Below are 21953 nucleotides of genomic sequence, written 5' to 3' on the forward strand. Positions count from 1 at the left end.
CGTGTCGTACGATAGCCCTTGCTCATTTTCACCGTGAATAGAAAAGTACTTTTCCCAACTCAATTATTGATTGAGTGATCCACGATAAGGCAGTAACAGTTGTTTGAAATCAGTTTTTTTCCTTTCCTTTTTTTTCCTGAAAATATACAAATAACCCTCGAGTGCGCCAATATTTCCTCATTATTATCTTTCCCTAAGGTTGCATGATGAAAGCCAGAGTCCGTCGTTGAAGATGTCCCTAAAAAGTTAAAAGAAGAATATATTCCCAATAATGATGTGTTGACAATGGCCGATTTTAATTATTTAAACAGCGCCTATATCTTTTTAGAGATGATCAGGCCTCGCAACAAATTGGGAAGCAGAAAAGGAGGTCGGGGTGGGAGGGGGAAGGATGTGGATTGTGGAGTTGATTCATGCGTGTGCCAACAGTTTTCTGTTCGTGTAGCATGAAAATAGTGCAAGTAAGAAAAGGACCTTTTCAAGTACAGTCAAAGCCAGCTCAAACTACCAAAAAGATGAAAAATGAAGTTTATTTGAGTGTGTCTAAGAAATGCATGTACTTGCACGCACCACACAAGCGGATTGACAGAGGCTGCAACAATGATTTAATCCAGAAGATGGCGTCAGCAATTAGAAAATCCAGACAACACCTTCACTACATATTCTGAGGGTAAATTTATAATCACAACTGCATAGCTGTCAACTTAGACGTTTTCTCCGTCTTTTATACGTTTTTTTTTTTATCATTTCAAATTGTGTATGTTTACTGTACAACGCTTTTTGTACGGTAAAGTCTTTTTTTTTAGGAATACAAAACTCAGTTTTTTTTGTGTTGGGCCCATTCCATCTTGCCCATATCAGATCTAATCTGTATTGATTCGGTCATTGCAGATTGCTAAAATTGTCATGGTACACTAGCAAATGTTATCCCCGATCAAGCATTTAGTTGGCTATAAAAAGAAAAATGTTTGCACAAATTACCTTTGTTTTTCTTTTACATAGTCTGTCTTGCTGCGTTGTTTTTGTGAGGTTTATTATCGCTTATTAAGGGGAATTGCGATCATTTATATGTGGAGCAATAAACTGAGGTTGACAGGTATACAATAGTTCCTTCATTCTTACCTTCTAAATAATTAACCTTTTTCTGTGGATGAACTTATGATCACAAGAGTACAGTATATGGACATTCACAAAGAGGGGTGCGGGGGCGGAAGCTTTTTGTTACAGTATAAAAAGACAGAAATAAAGGAAATAACTATATACCGTACATAAACGGTAAATATAAGGGTAACCAGTATTTTTCAAATGTATTAATTGGGGGATTCCACCTGCCTGATAAAAATAGCATTACTTATCGTTTAAGAAAGCTACAAAAATAGACCTTTAAATCTTTGTAAAAGTAGCCGTTAAAAAATGTGAGCTGGATCGTAAAAAAGAGTAAACCCACAAAACATTTCAGCAATTTTGCATGAATCCACAACCAGCGCTACATTCAACACAAGTAAACCTGAGCAGTTTAGTCCGTTCACTTGAGACCCTCACTGCATTCCCAATTGCCTGGTGGGAGATGCTTGGCCCGGGCAGCCCGTGACGGGTGAGACGGACAGACCACGGAATAGAAGATCCATGGAGGGCAGGAGAGGCTTGAGGAGGCTGACACGGCAGAAAGCAGAGCCTCCATGCGTGGTGAAGTTCACCTTGTTGGGGTCTGGGCAGGATGGCTGGATGTGGGCGGGCTTGTCCAGACAAACAGAGCTGCAGAGAAGTACACTCATGTCAGAGTATAACATTTTTTCCACTGCTCTTAGACATTTATTATGCATGGTGAATGATCCAGTCATATGTACAAATACATTTATAAACAAATACCGGGGTTTGCTCCCACACATGAAACAGATGGCAATGGTTTCCATGTTTAGCAGTAGCAGGAGAAGCCTCCTGATCTGACTCAGATACAGCATCTTCATCTGGTCACTGTTTTTCAGTGTAAAGCATTATCCTGCTCTTCAAAGATGAGCCGAACATGATACTAGATCCTAAATCAATACATGCTATGTATATATATATATATATATATATATATAAATATATATATATATATATATATATATATATATATATAAAAACAAAACACGTAATACCTAAGCATATGAAGCAAATGCAATCCATTCACATTTGTATGCGTTTTGTAACTTATTTATTTTGGTACGTATTTCGGTATTTATTTTGTCGTCTGTTTTTACATGTAGTAAAATTTTAATCAAATGAGGTAGCGCGTCAAATCGGCTAAGCTTTTCACTTTTAGCTGATTCGTTCATCACCAATCAACTAACATTTTGTTGTGACAAAGTAGATGACAAAATTCATGAAAATATAAATATTCAAGTGAATAAATAATAAAATAAATGAAAAGAATACTTTAATATTTAAATGAATAATGTTTATTTAATCTACTTAGATATTACGAGATTTATTTGAGTGTTAATATATGGAGTATATTTGTAGCAATTTGTTCATTTATACATTATTTTCTACATATGCCAAGATAGGTCTTCAATAATTATCAGATATTTTAAAAAGTTTGTGTTTTATATTCCAAATTGGTTTATCTTAAACCATGGGTATTACACTCTTGTTTTATTATATTTGTTATTATTTGTATTAGTTTCAGAGTGATCAGGGTGCAAACTAAAATGTTTTAAAGGGGAAAAAACCTAAACTGTGATATATTTAAGTATTTCTCAACAACAGATTATCTGTCTTCTGTACATTTGCATCATATAAAAAATACATTTCGTGACATAAACATAAACCTGATAATGTCATGTATGTTGTTTTGTCAAAATGAATGTCAAATTAAAAAAGGTTTGGCAATAGAATGACTTAAATCACATTGTACAAGAAAACGAAATAATTTTTTTAAAAGAAATACCGAAAAAAAATTAATGAGTATAAATGTATTTTTTATTTGTAGTTTGTAGCTGTTCCACTTTGTTTTTATTGTTAGCTAAAGAAAATGAGCTCCAATTTTATCTTAAATTGTTTGGTGTATTGTGACGTTTGAAGATGTTAACCTAAAAATTACACACATTTCACAATTTATTTTTAAATCATCAGACAGGCCTATAAGCACACGAGGGTCACATTACAAACCGAGAATCGTTTTTTAGCAAAACGGACAACTTTCATTTTTGGGATTAATCTTAGAGGTGATCGGTTTTATTTTTGTTAAAACATAGCATAATTTTATTACAAATATATCACGGAATTATTATCATGAAAGATATTCTATATCATTCTTGTACATCTATTGGAATGTTTTGTTTTGGGTTTTTTTGGGTGGTGATGTCATGTTTTTATTTTATTCATTTTTTATTTTATCTTTTTTTTTAACCTATTTTGTGTGTGTTATTATTTTTATTATCATTGTATATTTAATTTTTTAAAGCACTTTGAGTTGCATTCCAGTGTCTGAAAAGTGTTATTCAAATACAATTTGGTCTGATGATGTGATCGGCAGAATGGCAGCACAGTGTATGCGCGTGTGCCGCACAGTTCTGAGGTCATGAGATCGAACCTTCCTGTGTGGAGTTTGCATGTTCTCTCCGTGCGTGGGCACTTCGGTTTCCTCCCACATCCCAAAAACATGCAGGTCAGGTTAATTGGCTGGTTCAAATTGTCCCTAGGTCTGAATGAGCGAGTGAGTTGTCTGTCTCTATGAGCTCTGCAACTAGCTGGCAACCAGATCAGGGTGTCCCCTGCCCACTGCCCGAGGATAGCTGGGATGGGCTCCAGCACCCCCGCGACCCTACTGAGGATAAGCAGTGCAGATAATGGATGGATGGATGGATGGATCGATGATGTGATCATTTCCCTGAGTTTAACCTGATGTGTTTTCAAAGCGTTCCCCTTCATTTTTCTGACCATTTTATAAATCAAGGCAAACCATTTTTCCAGGGTCAACACACTTGTATAACACATTAGAGGAGGAGCTCACATGGTTTCCTGGCACACATGAGGCAGCTCGCAACCTTCTGGTGGCTGCCGCTGGTAGGAAGCGCTTTGGTTGGCACAGGACAGAGGCGGTGGCGACAAGGAGGATGAGCACGGTGGGAATGCGGGAGGATCCTCTGCATATGATGGGAACAGCGTGGAAGGAGATGGATTAAAGATGTCCCGAGGAGTGGATTCTGTTAAATGGAAACAAGTTCTGGTATGTACTTCTGAAGAAACATTACCATAATCCAGGGGTCTCAAACTTTGGCCCACAGGACAACATTATTATGGCTCATGCTAGTGCTGCCCACGCAAGTTCTACATGGATAATACCTATGTGCTAATTAGTTAGCCAGGGCTCAAATTTGGGACCAACTTACCTGCAAATGAGGCCACAATTACAGTTTGTACAGCTAAAAAATATGTGAGATCGTTAAGCTTGAGTTCCATCTGCAGTGTGTCTAAAAGTTGTATTTGAAAGCTACTTAGCTGCCAATTCCGTTGAATTACAATTGTTATTATTTTCAATGATAATGATGTAGTGAACATTGTTTACAACAAGATTAGACAAGGCACTCCAGGATAAACGTGTAGTGAAGGACTTAAAAGAGAAAAAAATAAAAAAGAATGAGACAGAGTGACAAGATAGAGAAGAATAAAAAGTGTGTGAGAGAGAGAGAGCGAGAGAGACAGAAAAGATAGACAGACCATGTTTGAGATCAAGGTACGTCTGTCCTTCACTATGTTTGGCGACCTAACTCCTGGTTTGGCCCTTGGTGTGTATACAGTAAGACCTCGGTTATCGCGGTTGATGGGAACCAAAACCACCCGCGATAAGTGAAAATCTGCGAAGTAGTGACGCCCCTTCAAAAAAAAAAAAATCTCATCTCATCTCATTATCTTCACCGCTTCACGACAGGGTTTTTATTTGCGCTGCACCGTGGGTGCCGTTCGGTCGCTCCCGCGAGCGAGCCCCTAACCCGCGGCGAGGGTACTTTTGGGCACGATACGCACAACACCGCGACAAGCCGAGAGGGTCGGGCGCTTGGCGAGGAGGCCGCTGTTAGCGGCCCGCGCGCGCGCGCTACACGGCCCTCGATGGCTCCGGCCGACAGACGGGCGGCCGCGTGGAAAGGGGTAGCTGGGGGGACCTGTGGGGTTCGGGGGGGTGGTGAAGCGGAAGCGGCACCGAAACTGCGCGCCGGGAAACGAAAACGGCGCGCCGTGCTCGGGTCGTCGGTCGAGGGGGATTCCCCATTTACGGGGGTCCCGCGCGGACGGCCGCCTGTCGTCGCGCCGCGCTACTGGGTTCGTCGGACGATCACGTTCGCCGCCTTTTCTCGCGTCCCCCGTGTGACGCCGCGTCCACCGAACTCGCTCCGTCGCGCGGCCCGAGAGTGACCCCCACCGCATTTTGTAGAATACGATCGCGCTTTATTGTTTAAATAAACGCGTTATATAGACTACGATCGCTTAATTGTTCTAATTAGCTCGCTTTATTGTTTCAATATGCTTTTTATATAGAATACGATCGCTTTTGTTGGAAGCACAGCAGAATGCGCGAGGGGGGGAGGATTTTGCACAGGAGTCGGATTTGGGCACAACACCTTATCCCGCGTCCGCTGACGTTCCGCCAAAAAAGTTAAAATCTGCGAAGTAGGCAACGCCCCTTCGAAAAAAAAAATATATATATATTATTATTATTATTATTTTTTTTAAACCATTACAGACCGCGAAGCTCTGAAGCTGCGAACGTCAAACCGCGAAGTAGCGAGGTCCCACTGTATACATCTTTGCACAGGACATGTAAGCAAGACTATATATTTCAACAAATAAACAGCTTCATTTTTTTGCAACTTTTGATGTGAAATATGTGGCGGCATGGCAGCTGGAGTTTGCATGTTCTCACCGTGCCTGCGTGGGTTTTCTACCACATTCCAAAAACATGCAAGTCAGCTTAATTGGCCGGTCCAAATTGTCCCTAGGTGCGAATGAGCGAGTGAATGGTTGTCTGCCTCTGTGTGCCCTGCGACTAACTGGTAACCAGTTCAGAGTGTCCTCTGCCCACTGCCTGCAGATAGCTCGGATGGGCTCCAGCACCCCCACGACTTTACTGAGAATAAGCAGTCCAGATATTGGATGGATGGATGGATGTGAAATCTGTGATTTGAATGGTAATTGAATGAAAGGCAAGGGGCCACAGCAAACGGTGAGTGTTGTGGGAAGTATTGGGAGGAGATTGAGACCGCTGTGAGTCATAAAGTTGATTGGGTTTGAGACCCCTGCCATAACCAAAATTAAGCATCATCTGACCTGGGGAGTCGGAAGGTGAAAAGTGCGAAGGGTTTAAGGGACAAGGTGAAGTGGACGGCGACAGCAAGGAAGGATCTAAGGCGCACGGCGACTGAGAAGGTGACAGCGAAGAAAGATCAAGAGGCCCCGGTGACGACTCACTTTGTGAGTCGCTGCTGCATCTCTGGACCGGGGCCGGAGCCCTGTGTCCGTCTGGGATGTCCAAAAGCTGCAACAACAAGCAAGGCAAATTTATTGCATGCTGCACAGGAGTCCTTTGTTTCAAGGATGCGGCTCTGGGCCAGGACCTCATCCTGGTCGTCCCGCTTTTCTGAGACAAACACTCCCTCCAGTTCCAAGTTGAGGCCCTCCACGCTACGCCGCAGCCGCGAGGCCAATCTGTTTAACGGCACCAGAGGTGGCATCTGAAACAAAATAAAACCCACTATGAAACAGTGCTTGGCAACTTTATCATAAATGTCTGACAAAATCCTCTTAGCCTGACACACTAATAACCAGGCTTGGGGAGTAACGGAATACATGTAATGGCGTTACTTAATTAGTATACAATAAAATGTACTTGTGTACCGTTACAGAAAAAAATAAGTAATCAAATTACAGTTATCTCATCTCCTCATCTCATTAGCTGCACCGCTTATCCTCAGTAGGGTCGCGGGGGTGCTGGAGCCCATCCCAGCAATCATCGGGCAGTGGGCAGGGGACACCCTGAACTGGTTGCCAGCCAATCGCAGGGCACACAGGGACAGACAACTCGCTCGCTCATTCACACCTAGGGACAACTTGGACCGGCCAATCCACCTGAAATGCATGTCTTTGGAATGTGGGAGGAAACCAGAGTGCCCGGAGGAAACCCACGCAAGCACGGGGAGAACAAACATACAAACTCCGCACAGGAAGTCCGGTAGCTGGATTTGAACCCACACAGGAGGTTCCCGAGACCTTTGAACTGTGCCGCAAACGCGCTAACCACTGCGCCGCCGTGCTCAAATTACAGTTATATTTAGTTCAAATAAGGATTACAGTGGAACCTCAGTTTTTGAACGCCTCTCAGTTCAAACAAATCGGTTCTCGACCAAAAATTTCGAGAAATTCTTGCTTCGCTTTCTGTTCAAAAAATCGGAGTTCGAACACCGGGTGTAGATTGCTCCCACCCCTCGTAAAGAACTGTTGTCACGTGAGCGCGCACTCCTTTTTGCTTTCGTTATTAATATCGGTGAACGGAGTGTTTTAACCCCTAATTATGCCTCGGAAGAAGGTCGGTGCAAGCAGCAAAGTTGCTACAGGGGAAAAAAGAAGAGTAGTGCGTACAACTATTGCATTTAAGAAATAAATAATAGCAAAATATGAAGAAGATGTGCGAGTTTCCCTTCTTTCGAGGGAATAGAGCAATGGTTTTAGCAACCTGACTGATTTTAATATTGACTGGTTAATTAATAATTTGACTGATCAACTTTTTCACTGACCACGTAACTGATTAACGAATGGCAGGCCTGTTTAAAGGACTAACTAGATGGTTTTCCAGCTGGCTGAACTCATTCGAGTAATGCCCCTATACAACGTTGCACCGTGATGGATTATTATGAGAATTACTTCAGCCAAAACAGCGTTGTATAATGATTGATTAATCTCGTGCGCCTCCAAGATATAAAAAAGCCAAGACAACACAGTACAGTTAGCAAAAATAGAGTGATCATGTTATAAAAGCTAATGTCTTTTTCAATGTAAACAAATCTCACTGTTGCAATCAGGGTTTGATTCTCGTTGCATCCAATGTTGAGCATAAGTGGTCAGCAATAAATACCGACTGATCAACCTTTGCTTAAATAAGGTAACAAACCATTGTCTCACCTGAACAACTTTAGGTTTTTTTAGGTTGAAAAAAAATGGCATACGAATAAATACTGAAGAAGCAAAAAGCAAAAGGAAATGTTTTTTATCTTTCTATGTGGCCCGGTACAGAAACAACCCATTGCCTGGTGATTGCCGACCACTGTGATAAAGTCTTTCGGGAGAAGAACCCAAAATGATAGTCGTACCTGAGTGACACCGGCGGCATGGCCAGAGGTCAGCGGGTGATGCGGTTCGTAACACCCCGCAAAAGGAGCAGTATGGCGGGATCTCTTCTGCAGCTGCTGTCTCAGCTTGGCCACCTGGGAGCAGTGCAAAATGAATGGCTAATGGTGATGATGGCGATGATGATTATGATTAGGGATGTACGATAATTATCGGGCTGATGGCTATTGCTCCGATAACGGACAGGTATAGTGTAATTAAATTTGTCACTTGGAGGAACGCTGCGAAATTCACTCACTTTCATATTACTTGCTAGAAAGAATCCAAGCCTCTGTGTGAGCACAACTTGGTCATGTCTGCAAACTAGCGTCTTACTTGTGACACAATGTGTTTGTTTTCTGTACTAGATATACAAACAGTGTAGTTTACATATTTTAGTGTTTTGTATTCTTTTAGCAAGGCATCTTATCCATAAATCTACTTCAGATGTGCCTCTATGTGAGAAACCTCCACAGAACCGGACGGAACGGACCAAATGATAGATTTGCTTAATGTAGTATCTCTTCTATCAGTATTTGTATTTATATTAAGTGTATCTATTTAAATGTATTAAAGCTACTAATGTGAAGAGCTAAGGTTATGTCACCGATGACATTTTTCACCTGCAGGTGCCCCTTGTATTGTTATCGGGTTCGGGAGGAGACTGAGGAAGTAATTGCGGTGCTGCAGGTCCGGTTTTCTGCTCTAGCTACGTAACAAGCAAGCCCCTGCCGAGCGTTTATCTCACCAAAGCCAGGTATATTACCCATGAAACTGATGACCTGTAGCTATCACTCATGGTATTACATTCGTGACATTTGTACTTTAATCATCGCAGTGACCTGTCTCACGGGTGGATCCCGGATCCTAGCACGCATCTAGCCGGCCGCTCTCTACATCGCTTTCTTACACTGAAAGGAGAAGCCCTCCAATTTAGTTACTGTTGTATGATCAGCACCTCTAAGTCCGAGACCATGGTACTCGGGCAGAAAAGGGTGACATGCTCCCTCCGGGTTGGGGATGAGATCTTGCCCCAAGTGGAGGAGTTCAAGTATCTTGGGGTCTTGTTCACGAGTGAGGGTAGGATGGAACGAGAGATCGACACACGGGTCGGTGCAGTGTCTGCCGTCATTCGGACCCTGTACCGTTCCGTCAAGGTGAAGAGGGAGTTGAGTCAAAAGGCAAAGCTCTTGATCTACCGGTCGATTTACGTTTCTACCCTCACCGATGCTCATGAACTGTGGGTTATGACTGAAAGAGCACGATCCCGGATACAAGTGGCTGAAATGAGTTTCCTCCGAAAGGTGTCGGGGCTCTCCCTTAGAGATAAGGTGAGAAGCTCAGTCATCCAGGAGGGACTCTATGTCGAGCCACTGCTCCTCCACATTGAGAGGAGCCAGTTAAAGTAGCTCGGGCATCTGATAAGGATGCGTCCTTGACGTCTCCCTCGGGAGGTGTTCTGGGCATGTCCCACTGGCAGGAGGCCCCATGTCTATAGGCTGGCCTGGGAACGCTTCAGGGATCCTGTCGGATGAGCTGGAGGAAGTGGCTGGGGATTGGGACGTGTGGACTTCCCTGTTAAGGCTGGTGCCCCGCGACCCGACTCCGGATAAGCGCAAGACAGTGGATGGATGGATGTATGATAAGTATTAATGACTGTACATACCATTCATTCAAATGCAATTCTGTGTTCTGTGTTTTAGTTGTAGATCCATAGCTGTTGTTTCATTACAGTGGAACCTAATAAATGTTTCTCATATTTAATACATATATATGTTTATATTTTGGCTATTGCGGGACTTTTTGGAATGCGGCCTCCTTAAAAAACAAGAGATTCCTGTGCCAAATAAAAATAATCTGTGGTATATTTCTTTAGCCAAGGCATACATGTCATTCAGTCTTGGAACAGTAGTATTTGGTTCTTAAGGCCCTCTTAATGTTGCCAAAAAAAGAGCATATATTTCCTGCCACGTGAAAGATAAAACTGTGTTTTTGCTTAGTGTATATATGTATTTTATATATGTATGTATTTTATATTATCCATCCATCCAATTTCTGCACCGCTTATCCTCAGCAGGGTGCTGGAGCCCATCCCAGCCATCCTCGGGAAATGGGCAGGGGACACCCTGAACTGGTTGCCAGCCAGTCGCAAGGCACAGAGACAGACAACTCACTCGCTCATTCACACCTAGGGACATTTTGTACCGGCCGGTTAACCTAACATGCATGTTTTTGGAATGTGGGAGGAAACCGGAGTGCCCGGAAGAAACCCACGCAAGCAAGGGGAGAACATGCAAACTCCACACAGGAGGTTTGATCTCATGACCTCAGAACTGTGCCGCACACGCGCTAACCACTGCGCCGCCGTACTGCCCGTGAACAATATTATGTGGTTAAAATTTTAGCACAATTTTTGTAGGACTACGAGTAACTACCTAACCTTGGTTTCCTCCAACATCTTTCAAAGTTACATTGTTCATTTATGTAAAATACAATTAAGTAATTTGATTGATATTGTTTTTCACTTTTATTTGCATATTTGGTATTGGAGTAATCCAAAAGTGATCCAAAGTAATCTAGTTATGTCACTTCAATATTATAGTAATCAGATTATGTTACCGATGACATTTTTCAATTGGCCACTAGAAGCTGTATCTGATTATATTTTTAAATTAACCCTCCCAACCCTGGACTTAACAATATCATGTTATTAGTACAGTCACTATACTTATTGCTAGGAGAGTAAGGATTGATTTATTGATTGATTGATTAAGTGAAATCTCTCCAAAACTACCGTTAAGAGAGATGTTAAATGTTATTGTAATCGATGATAAAAAAAAAAAATACATTTAAAAAACACATTTACAAAAGATTGATTTCATTTTGTGTGTATTTTGAATGTTTTCTAAACATTGCATGCAAAAAAAGTTATCAGTTCTATGTATTGGTTTCTAGAAGCAGAAATGTATCAGTTATCTGGATACAAATAAGTTATTGTGCATCCCTAATTATGATGATGAAGGAATGATGTTGAAATTTGCCTCCTTGAGGTGCTCAGCGCTGCCCCACGATGCCGAGCGTTTGTGACCACCCAAAGTCTTCCTGGTCTTCGTCTCCTCCGCCCAACAAGCTGGCGTCTATAAACATATCAACACGGAGGGGTTAAGACACTAAGGAATATAAGACAAACCATTTCTTTTAGGGTTTTTTTTTTCACACCCAAGAGATCTTCCAGGGGGATTTTTTTAACAGTTTGAAAAAAATTGCATCAACGTCCCCGAGTTTACCACTCCTTACAAAATGAGTGGCCGCCAAACCAACAAGTTGTTATTTTCTACCACAAACGCATCTGGTGTGTGTTATTATTCCAATGACCCCAAATGCAAATTGACACTACAATTCTAACATACAGATAAATGCATCTTCATGCGGCTGGTTAACTAATTAGCCTGTTAACTGATGGATTGACTGTGTAACTAATCAGTCAATTAAAACACTAGCTGACTAATTTCTAATGAACTCACCAACTACAGTTTATTTCACAAAAATGATTAAGTGCTACGATAGCTGTCTGGGTTTTTTTTTATTACAGGGACACTGTGTGATAATCAACATTTTTTTCTCCTCCTGACCCTTTAAAAAAATGTCTAAGCCAATGCGGCCCGCGACTCAAAATGTTTGCCCACCCCTGCTGCAGTGGAACCGAAAACAAGTGCTGCAAAGCACAAGGAAGAATACAAATCAATACTCAAAGAGAGCAAAGCCCACCATTTTCTTTCTTTTTTTGACCAGCCTTTCACGAGGTTTTTGGTTTTGTGGGGTACCCGTAGAAAAATAGCGGCCAATCATGTCGCTTCCATCTTGGTTGAGCTTCATCTTAAGTAAAACAATTACACATTTTCTACAGTCCAGTCTGCATGAGTGTCCCCTAGTTAAATAAACTGTAGTGGAAATTAAATGAAAGGTGGTTTTGCTTATTTTTTTTTCTTCAATTGAATACCTGATAAACACTAAAAGAGACTAAATCGTAATGAAGGAAAATTATTGCAAACAACCCCTCAATATTTATTTTAGAATCAGATCTAACATCCCTGAATTATAATATAATTGTGAGCCTCTGAAAAGACCTCTGGCTCAACAGCTAAGGCACCCTTTTAATGGCATGACCTACTATTCTGGCCCCCATAAGGATGTGTTTTCTACCATGTGCCCCCCAAACTTGCGATACAGAAACGTAAATCTATTTTTTGCTTATACGATCATTTGCTTGTCCCTCCGCTCCACCAAATAGGAAGTGTCAGAACTTTCAACAAGAGTAACAGACATTCCAAACAGGTATGTTTGCATCATCTACCAGGATGCACCTGCACAGAGGAAAACTGTCAGGACACTAAACAGAACCACTTCCTCTCATGCTATAGTACAGACAACATCATCAGATCCTCTATGAATACTCACAAGCCCGTACACATTAGCATTCAGCAAAAAGGTAAGATAGGCCCTTAAAAATTCCACCCGACCCAACATAATTTTCTGTGGCCCGCAAAAGGTTTAAATGTCTGACTGTCTAAAAATGAACAAGTCAAAAGATTGCTGTGACAAAAACTATATTAACCACAATTCCTGTTCACTATGATACCCATGAAGTAATGGCTCAGCGCCACTACACACCAATATTTCCATATTAATACCGATGAGTGAAATTGAGAAATAAATGATCTTAAAAATCTGCAAGATTTTTTTAATTTTGCCATATTTAGTATATAACATATTTCAAATGTGTCGGGACAGTTTTTCATTGCAATTGTAATGTTTGTGTCTTGAATATCTAATAAATTCAGTTACTTTACATGAAGGAGTCGTTACATTTATTTTACATATTAATTAGATTGAGTTACATTTATGTTAAATCAGACCCTTTCAGGACAGCCATGACACGGATGTGGCCCCCAATGAAAATGAGTTTAACACCTCTGGGTTACATTAACTGACAATTTTCAGTCATTGATGGATTTGTTCAAGAGTTGACCAGGAAATTTCAAGCCTGTCCATTTTGACGAGATAAACATTGGGCCATAAATCACAGCAGCAGTACGTCCTTAAGAATTTAGCAGGGCACTTTAAGAAAGAGAGTAGCAGAGAGACAAAGAAGAACAATCACGGGTGGATAACAGACAGAGACAGGAAGGAGTTTTTTTAATTAAAATTGCAAGGGTTTAGTTCAGAACGTGTTGTGATGAGGCGACTTCTGTTTTTTTGCAGACCACAATCTCTCGTGGACAAAACCCCTCACTGCCTCGAAACACCTCAACGTCAGCAAGAGAGAAGCGTAATGATTGACATTTTAGGCCGACCCGGGCTGAAAATTAGGACAAGTTGGGCTCGGACTCGGGCTTCAGATCGTACCTCTAATTCAGAACCTCTCACACACAAACACACAGTACCGTTTTCTTCACGTGGACCCTCGATCTTCGAGCAGATGCTTTACTGTCCATCACTGACCCCTGAGTCCCAATTTTCCCTGTTAGGACACTCTTTGTGAGACCCTGGCAGACAATTCGGACCAGTCCCCCCCGCACTGAGTTGCCGTAACAACTCTCAAAAGGGAAAAGTCTGCCAGCGGCGGCGGCGTGTCCGGCAGCTAAATATGTCTGAGTGAGTCATGCCATGACTCTCCTAGATCAAGTTACAGCCATCATCTCCACACCTCGCACAAGAAAGATCATGGGATGCACAGCTATAAAAAGACCACCGAAATGGCACCTCCATGCCACATAAAGTAATTGAGTTGTACTCAAGTATGTTTTGCCCAAAGTCATCAATTTAGAGGAGACGGCGCACACTCACTGCCCGGGGGGCGATTGCGGCCCTCAGATTAATAGCTTAAGGCCCAGCTTTAATATGAAAGAAAGGGACACTGTGTATATTTTTTTTATTCTGTTTTGCAACAAAAAACAATAGATAGAAATCACAAATAAAAATACAAACTACGGAGACTCAAAGTTACCTTAAAGCACCGTTATTCTTTTAATTTTCTTGCCCAGCTTTTTGCCAGGTTTTAGAATTTTTCCATCTACCCATAGTAGTAAAATACCAGGCAATAATGTCACGTCAGTCCAGGTGAGGCTGATGTTATGGTAAATAAATTGAAATTTCTCGACCTATGAATATTTTTAGAAATTCACAATAATTTGCCAGTTCATGTAATTTTATGAATAATTTAAATAAATATTCTTATTTTTAATAATTCAATTTTACCGCTAGGAGGCACTGAATATTACACACTGTCCCCTTTATGTGCATCCCTAGCGTATTATGGATTAATATCTCATCTCATCTCATTAGCTGCACCGCTTATCCTCAGTAGGGTCGCGGGGGTGCTGGAGCCCATCCCAGCAATCATCGGGCAGTGGGCAGGGGACACCCTGAACTGGTTGCCAGCCAATCGCAGGGCACACACCTAGGGACAATTTGGACCGGCCAATCCACCTGAAATGCATGTCTTTGGAATGTGTGAGTAAACCGGAGTGCCCGGAGGAAACCCACGCAAGCACGGGGAGAACATACAAACTCCGAACAGTAAGTCCGGTAGCTGGATTTGAACCCACAAAGGAGGTTCCCAAGACCTTAGAACTGTGCCGCACACGCTAACCACTGCGCCGCCGTGCTGCCCATGGATTAATATATTACTGAATTATTGTTTTATTTTCATTTTAATTCTTTGTGAATTATTTTTTTTTTAAATATTACATTTGAGAACAGTGGAATAATTTGATCAGAACATTTTTTAATTAAACACAAGTTCGCCCAGCCTCACCCAGACGTAAATTTGAGTTTGAGATCCCTGATTTAGTCGGTACATATCGCACCAGCTAGTAACATCAGAACAAAGGTCCTTACATGAACTGCTTGTTAAAAACCCACAGTGGTGAATTTAGATACTGAATGTTAAAACACGACTGGAGATAAATATAATGCAACATTATTAAACTGGTTTTCTTTTTTTCCTGTTTTCTTGAGTTTATTGGGCTGTCTTCATTCGGCCTCAGTCACTACTCCTTCCCTATTTGAAAACTCGAGATGCTTTGTACCTAAAGAATGTGTCATTGCTGTTCTACTGACACCTTTACATTTGTTGTAGTATCTTATCATCAGGCCACAGTTTGCACATGTCAAGTAAAGGCAAGGTCATTTTTGCAGTGGCGTGGCAGTTAGTTCTGGTCTGGAAAAGACCTCCGTGAGGTACTGTATGCTCTGCATATGGGTGTATTTCAGTGGATCTGAAGATGGAGTATGTGGAGTGGACACAAGAAATAGATGTGAAACAAAGTCATCTATTTTTCTTGGATATGATGAATCCTGATTTGTATAAAGGTGCGATAAAATAATATAATTTAACCTGCCTGAATCCAATGATAGAGAGAACAACTGTTAAGCCTCATTTTTTAATCAAAAATGAAATTTGGTGGTGTTGTTACCATTTAAATTTTTCCTGCTTCTTTGGAACAGATAGAATTTTATGGAGATTTGTCCGTTTTGGGGCTTTTCTATTGTCCTTTCTGTGTTCCATAGTCTTTTAGGGACACTAAATAGGGGAACATAGTCAGGGATAACACTATCTATATAAGTGCGTTTTTAAAGAATTTTGACGTTTTGTATAAGCACCTTCAACCCAAGCTATTGAGCTTAAAAATGGCTTGAAGAGTGTGTTAGCCCTGGGTCTCATTCTACACGGCAAGCTGTACTGGGTGGGATGACACGCCCTTTCCTATTGAGCAAGGTAGTTTACCACCGTTACCTCCCAGGAGACGCCCTGCAATCAATCAGCTCCCGTGAGTTGTCACATCTCGGGCCACTCTGCTAATTGGAGCTGCATTTAAGGACGGTTGCCCAGAAAGAGGGAAAGGAGACATGACTAGGCTGGTGAAGCATGTGGGGTGTTATTACGAAAGGAGAGGGAGATTAAAGGGCATGGCAACCCTGAGCAAAGGCTTTTTCCGAGTGTTAAACTTTAGCTGACTCTCCGGGTTGCCACAGGAGGTAGTATGACAGGCCTCCTACCTTCCAACATGCATATCAGCACATTTACACTTGCTTCAACTTAGCTGGTGTGTATAAATGTCGCTGATGCAAAATGCAGGAAACAAATGTAATCAAACACATGTCCACTTAATAAAGCAATGGTAGGCAACCGCCGGGCCGTGGTCCGGTACCGAGCTGTGGGTTGTTTGGTACAGGGCTGCACAAAAAAATACTGTATTTATTTGTGTACACTCACTTTTATTTCCCAACCCAACCCTCCAAAAAAGTTTGGGTACGCGTTGTTTAGAGGTTTTACAGTAGTATATGACTGTTATTGAGCAAAGAATGAACAATTATCGCTGATCTGGATTGCGATGGTGAGTGTACCAAATCCTAACTACTAACCTTCTAAGATTGTAGATGACAAAGGAAAATGCATTAGATTTTCTCATCATCAGACTTTTTTTTACTCACGGTGCCACGTTGTATAATGTTGTGATGGAGCATTAAGGGAAATATTTCAGCCAAAACCACATTGTACAATGTGGTACCATGAGTAAAAAAGGTGTGGTGAGATAAAACATGCCTTTTTCCTACTCTATCTAAATCCCTACTAGTATAGTGACTACACAGTAAATTTGGGCTTATTATTATAGTTATCATCATCATTATCATTGTCATTGTTACTAATTTTATTATTGGGCCGGGCCAAGAGAATACAGTCAGACATTAAACCGGTACCTGGTAAAGAAAAGGTTGATCACAAGTTTAAAGTCTGACTTGAGGAGTTTTTTTTTTTAAGGATCTGAACAGAATTAAACATTTCCACTCACTGACGCCATCTTCTGGCTCATGTCCTCGTTGCAGCCTCCTTATGTTCCGCGTTCAAGTACATGCATTTGTTAGATGTGCTCAAATAAACTATTATTTTCTTCATCTTTCTGGGTGCGGGGTTTGGTGTTTGGACAGTACTTAAAACTGCCCTCTTCTTACATTCGCCATTTTCCTGATACACTAACAAAACGCTGCGGTGAGGAGTAAAAAATCACTCGCCAATCCCTCTTCTTCTTTCCCCAATTTCTCCTAACTAATGTGTTGCGTGGCCCAAACAGCTTCGCAGATAAGCGTAGTGAAAAAATATTATAATGACTCTTTGAACTCAGTTGGTCATTGTAAATACATACTTAATAGAGAAAATATTCTACCTTTTAAGGACACCTCAAACGACACACCCCACCTTTAAGCACAAAACGTGTAAATTGATGAGCATAAGAGTTTCGCCTAATGTTCACATTATTAAGTCCAAAGATGCAGTTGCAAAGAAGGCAAGTGAAGGATGAAATCGGAGCAACAATAAGTTGGATGATAGGATGCCATGAGGTTGGGGGTGCTTGGGCGTCAGACGCTGGCTGGTGTGTGCGTGCATGCGTGGAGGGGGATGGGATGTGTGTATAATGAGGTCAGGAGGGGTCTGCCGCTCCTCACAATGGAGGCCGAGGGGCTCGCTCGCCTTAAACCGTGTCAGGAGCCCAGAAACCTTAGAGGAGCTCGGAGAAGTTTCTCGAGTTCGGGTGGCGCGAGGGGGGGGGTGCACGCTTTTGTGCACCGTTTTGACGCATGCTTGAGTTTGACACACAAAAAAACCTTTTTTAAGTTTTGGTAACTTACTTGCAGAAGTAAAATATTGAAATAAAAACGTGCATAACACAAATCAATGCTAGTGACGTATTGGGTCATGGCTTAATAATAAAGCTTTAAACCAAATGGGAAAACGCCTTTTGTCTTTTCACATAGGGCTTCTTGTGTGTGTTTATTGAAGACAGGACATGTCAAATAAATTTAAGGTTGCTAAGAGAAACCTGTGTGAAGGACTGAATTTTCGAATCTATTCTGTTTTTTTGTGAGTCAAACGTCTGAAGTTAACATCATAAAATGTCCTGTTCCAAACAAAATGAAAGGGTCTGTAGTTTTTATCAATTTTCTCTGTCTAGGCATGTTAGTCAAGCTTCCCTAAATCATTTTGCCAAAATAAATCGACAATAGCGCTGAATTTACATATTTTATATATAGAAAAGGTCATAAAAGAACAAAATCAGTGTAAAACTTTCTGTGGTTCCACTATTTATATATTCTTACTTTCTTAAAGGGACACTGTGTAAAATTTGCCTTATTGTGTAGTGCAACCTAAAATAAGTGCTGCAAGGAAAAAGGAAGAATACAAACTACGGAGACTCAAAGTGACCAACCCGCTCCATTTTTCTTCTCATTTTTGACAGGCAAATTTCATTTTGCTAAGAGAAACTGGTTCGAGGGATATATTTTCAAACCGTTGTTATATTTTAAAATAATTTTTAGGCTACTACTGCAATCCTTCAAGGGGAAATTCTACTAATGGTATGCTCTATTGAACATTTAGTATCATTGTGTTGCATACGAAGCAGAACCGGAGCATGCATACTGTATACATGCATCCATAGAAATATCAGACGTTACTTTTTGAGCTGGGACGAGGGGTTGATACCTTGCTCAAGGACACATAGACACAAGCCAGGAGGCAGACTTATTTCCCTCCAAATGTAGTTGACAATGATCCATTTGATGTCCGTTTTTGAATTGTGTCCCGCATGCATACAAAATAGCGTGTCACAATATTACTCCTGAATCCTTTCAGATTGTATTTTTTGTTTTTGGCTCTATTTAAAACAGGCATGCTGCCAACTAAATTATTGATCTGGTCGTGAATTGTAGATCCTGGGAAAAAAGCTTTCCTTTTATCCCCGCTTACCTGTGTGGCCTTATCGCTGACACAGGTCCCTGCCAGACCCTCTTTGGACTCCTTGGGCCACTGGCCCTGCAGGTACGGTGCGAGAATGGCATCAAGAGACAGGGTCCGCCGCATGCTGGGCTTGGGCGGGCGTGCCGAGGTCCGCTCAGCTTTTTTTAAGGTGGGGAAGGAAAACAAAATGAGGACATGAAAAGGCATGAAAAATACTCTTAAGACGCAGTTATTTGCTGAATTGATCCCAAGAGTTGCAAGGCCCTAAAATATACACATATGTGAAGACGGAATGCCAAGTACAGCATGAAGCATCCTGTGTAATAAAACAGTTATCAGTACTATATTGAATTTAAATATCATTGCTAATGTATCACAATACAGGAATTGCACAATACCGCAAAAAAAAAACCCACCTTTTTCCCACTCATAATCCTCAATGAAACTTCATGAAATCATACAAAGTAAAGGCCTTCCTAGAGTTTAATGATAATACCAAACCTTGTATAATACATTGGAAGTTGCTGAAATATTGTAACATTACTGCACAAAAGACAATAAAAACTATTAACACAGATAATTCTCAGATTGCGTCACAATCCAGCAGTTGAGTGAAATCATAAAGTAATTTGCACTTTACACTTGTAGTTGAATTATATCAAATTTATCGTGATACAACAAATGCTCCCATACAAAAGTCATACAGGATCAAGAGGACATCGCCAGATGAAGAGGACATTGCGCAACAAAATGTTGTCTCTGCTGAATGAAAGTGGTACAACAAGAATGTCCCCCCAGCAGCCCAACTACACTACAAAAAAAGTTAAATGCACTCTTATTTGCAATGAATGAACATGCTGAGTAGCACAAAACGAATCAATAGGGAAATTTGTCTCTAACGCTTCTGATAATCTATTTTAATCGATTTTATCCATTCATTAATGCTGCCCTTGAGCAACCGTAAGTACTTAATTTATGATAAACGTCTTGTGAATTTTGGCCTCTTTATTTCAATTAGTTTGTAATAAATATGCCTGGAGGAAAAATGATAAAATATTTTGGACATTACCCAAACATGGAGAAAGAAATCTTTGGTGGTCTGAAGACAAATTAGATATGGAGTGTCTTGGCTCTGTTAATTTGCAAAATATCAAGATTACACAAGCCAGGAAATATGAATGGGTGACTGCTTCCACAGTACACATTATCTTCTATTTCTATTTTGAGTGTCAGTAGTCCGGGGTTAATGGAATATTTTTTAATGAAGTAACTAGTAAAGTAACTTTGTACTTTTCAGTAACACGCACAACCGCAGCGAAGTTGAAGTACGATGATGTATACTTTAGGTCCTAAAACAGTTTGTAATCCTAGCCCCTAATCTTTAAATTGAATTTGCATGAGCGTGCGTGTGCACATGAGCGTTTGTTTACCTGACTTGGGGAGCATCTGGTAGGGAACTGTGGCCCGGAGTGGAAGCAGCGAAGAGTTGGGTTTGCTGCAGCCGTGAGGGACTGCTCCACTTCGGCGCGACATCCTTCAACGGGTCCGCTCACGAGAAATTCAGCCACACGCATGGAAACCCACGCGTGCACGCTCTTGTCCTCAATTCACACGCACCTATGCTCTCAAAGTCTATGCATGCTTGGGCAGCTTTTTGTTTTCATTCGAGCTTTCTGCTCGCTCTCAACGTAAGTGACAAAAAAGTTTTGGACAGACTAGCATCTGGTTGGTTGTTGCAAGAGAAGTGAGCTCCTATTGGTTGCCATCTAAACAAGAAAAAGTTGTGAGGTCCAACCCACCTCTCTTTCTTTCATGGGAGGCAAAATAAATCAGATTGTGCAAAAATATTCCAGTAAACAAGACGCGAACACATTCAAAAATTCATAAATTCAGTGCGTCGTTTGAGGTGTCCTTAAAAAAGTTAAAAGTTTAATATGTTCTCTATTAAGTTTAGGTTAGCAATGTCCAACTGAGTATACTTCATTTTCCACTGTGCCTATCTGCTTTTATCTTACTTTCATCGGAGCTGTTCGGGTAGGAACACATTAGGTTAGAGGAATGGGGGCTGGAAGCAGTGCTGGAGAGTGATGTCAATCTCGTGCCCACAGATTATTATTTTCTTTGTCAGTGTAGCATAAAAATGTTGAACGTAAGAAGCGGCCTGCTTCTGGTAGAGTCTAAACGTCAACTCAAAACCCAAGAAAGATGAAAAATGAGAGTTTATTTGAACGCATTTAAGAAATGCACAAACTTGCTCTCACATCATGAATGAGCTGAGTGAGTCTGCAATAAGGATACAAGCAAGGAGATGGCGGCAGAGAGTAATAAAGTTGCTAATTCCGTACTGCTCCTTCAAACAGTGTCTCCGTAAGACTATGAGACCTTGTTTAGTGTGGAAATATGATTAATTTCCAAACAAATCATGTCAAGTTATGTTTATTTTGTTTCAATTCTTGTTATCCAAATATCTATTACAACAAGGAGTGAAAAGTATCATAAAACATTTGAGAAAAATGACTTAAAGTTTTCTTATGGAGAAAAAACATCATAACTATTGAGATGTACATATTTAGTACTAGGAAGTAGGATTTTAGAACTGTGTTTTTTTCCAAAAGCCACAGTCTCCCCAAACCCCCACACCTGCTACTCCACTGGGAAGGCAGTAGCTCAGGAGATGAAGCGCTCGTCTTGGGATCAAGAGATCATAGGTCGAAGTGTCCTTGGGCAAGAAGCTAAATCCCCAATGCCCCCAATGAGCAGGTAGTTGCCTTGCATGGCATGCCTGCCATTTGTT

At 41.1% G+C, this 21953-nt stretch overlaps 1 protein-coding gene and 1 long non-coding RNA gene across 4 annotated transcripts; one reads left to right on the forward strand and one right to left on the reverse strand.

Annotated features, from left to right (window-relative positions):
* Window positions 1-511: 511 nt before the first annotated feature.
* Window positions 512-20834, reverse strand: fam117aa (family with sequence similarity 117 member Aa). Of its 3 annotated transcripts, none has more exons than XM_088354369.1 (8): window positions 20590-20834; window positions 19169-19317; window positions 11403-11498; window positions 8346-8459; window positions 6597-6713; window positions 6451-6517; window positions 3998-4190; window positions 512-1755 (listed from the first exon to the last, which is right to left on the reverse strand). In XM_088354369.1, the coding sequence occupies exons 1-8, from the start codon at window positions 20690-20692 to the stop codon at window positions 1539-1541; spliced, it is 1056 nt and encodes a 351-aa protein (XP_088210495.1). In that variant the 5' UTR covers window positions 20693-20834; the 3' UTR covers window positions 512-1538. The 3 variants fall into 3 exon arrangements, with proteins under 3 accessions (XP_088210495.1, XP_088210488.1, XP_088210503.1); XM_088354362.1 differs by having other exon boundaries at window positions 6310-6517; XM_088354377.1 differs by lacking the exons at window positions 19169-19317; window positions 20590-20834 and adding an exon at window positions 13806-13949 and having other exon boundaries at window positions 6310-6517.
* LOC148374076 (uncharacterized) lies at window positions 4007-9376 on the forward strand. Its single transcript, XR_015852866.1, has 3 exons — window positions 4007-4213; window positions 8991-9118; window positions 9200-9376. It is a non-coding gene; the product is annotated as an uncharacterized LOC148374076 (long non-coding RNA).
* Window positions 20835-21953: the final 1119 nt, after the last annotated feature.

The sequence above is a fragment of the Urocampus carinirostris genome, chromosome 1, assembly GCF_059441175.1.
Source record: "Urocampus carinirostris isolate Australia breed hairy pipefish chromosome 1, RoL_Ucar_1.0, whole genome shotgun sequence".
NCBI lineage: Eukaryota > Metazoa > Chordata > Actinopteri > Syngnathiformes > Syngnathidae > Urocampus > Urocampus carinirostris.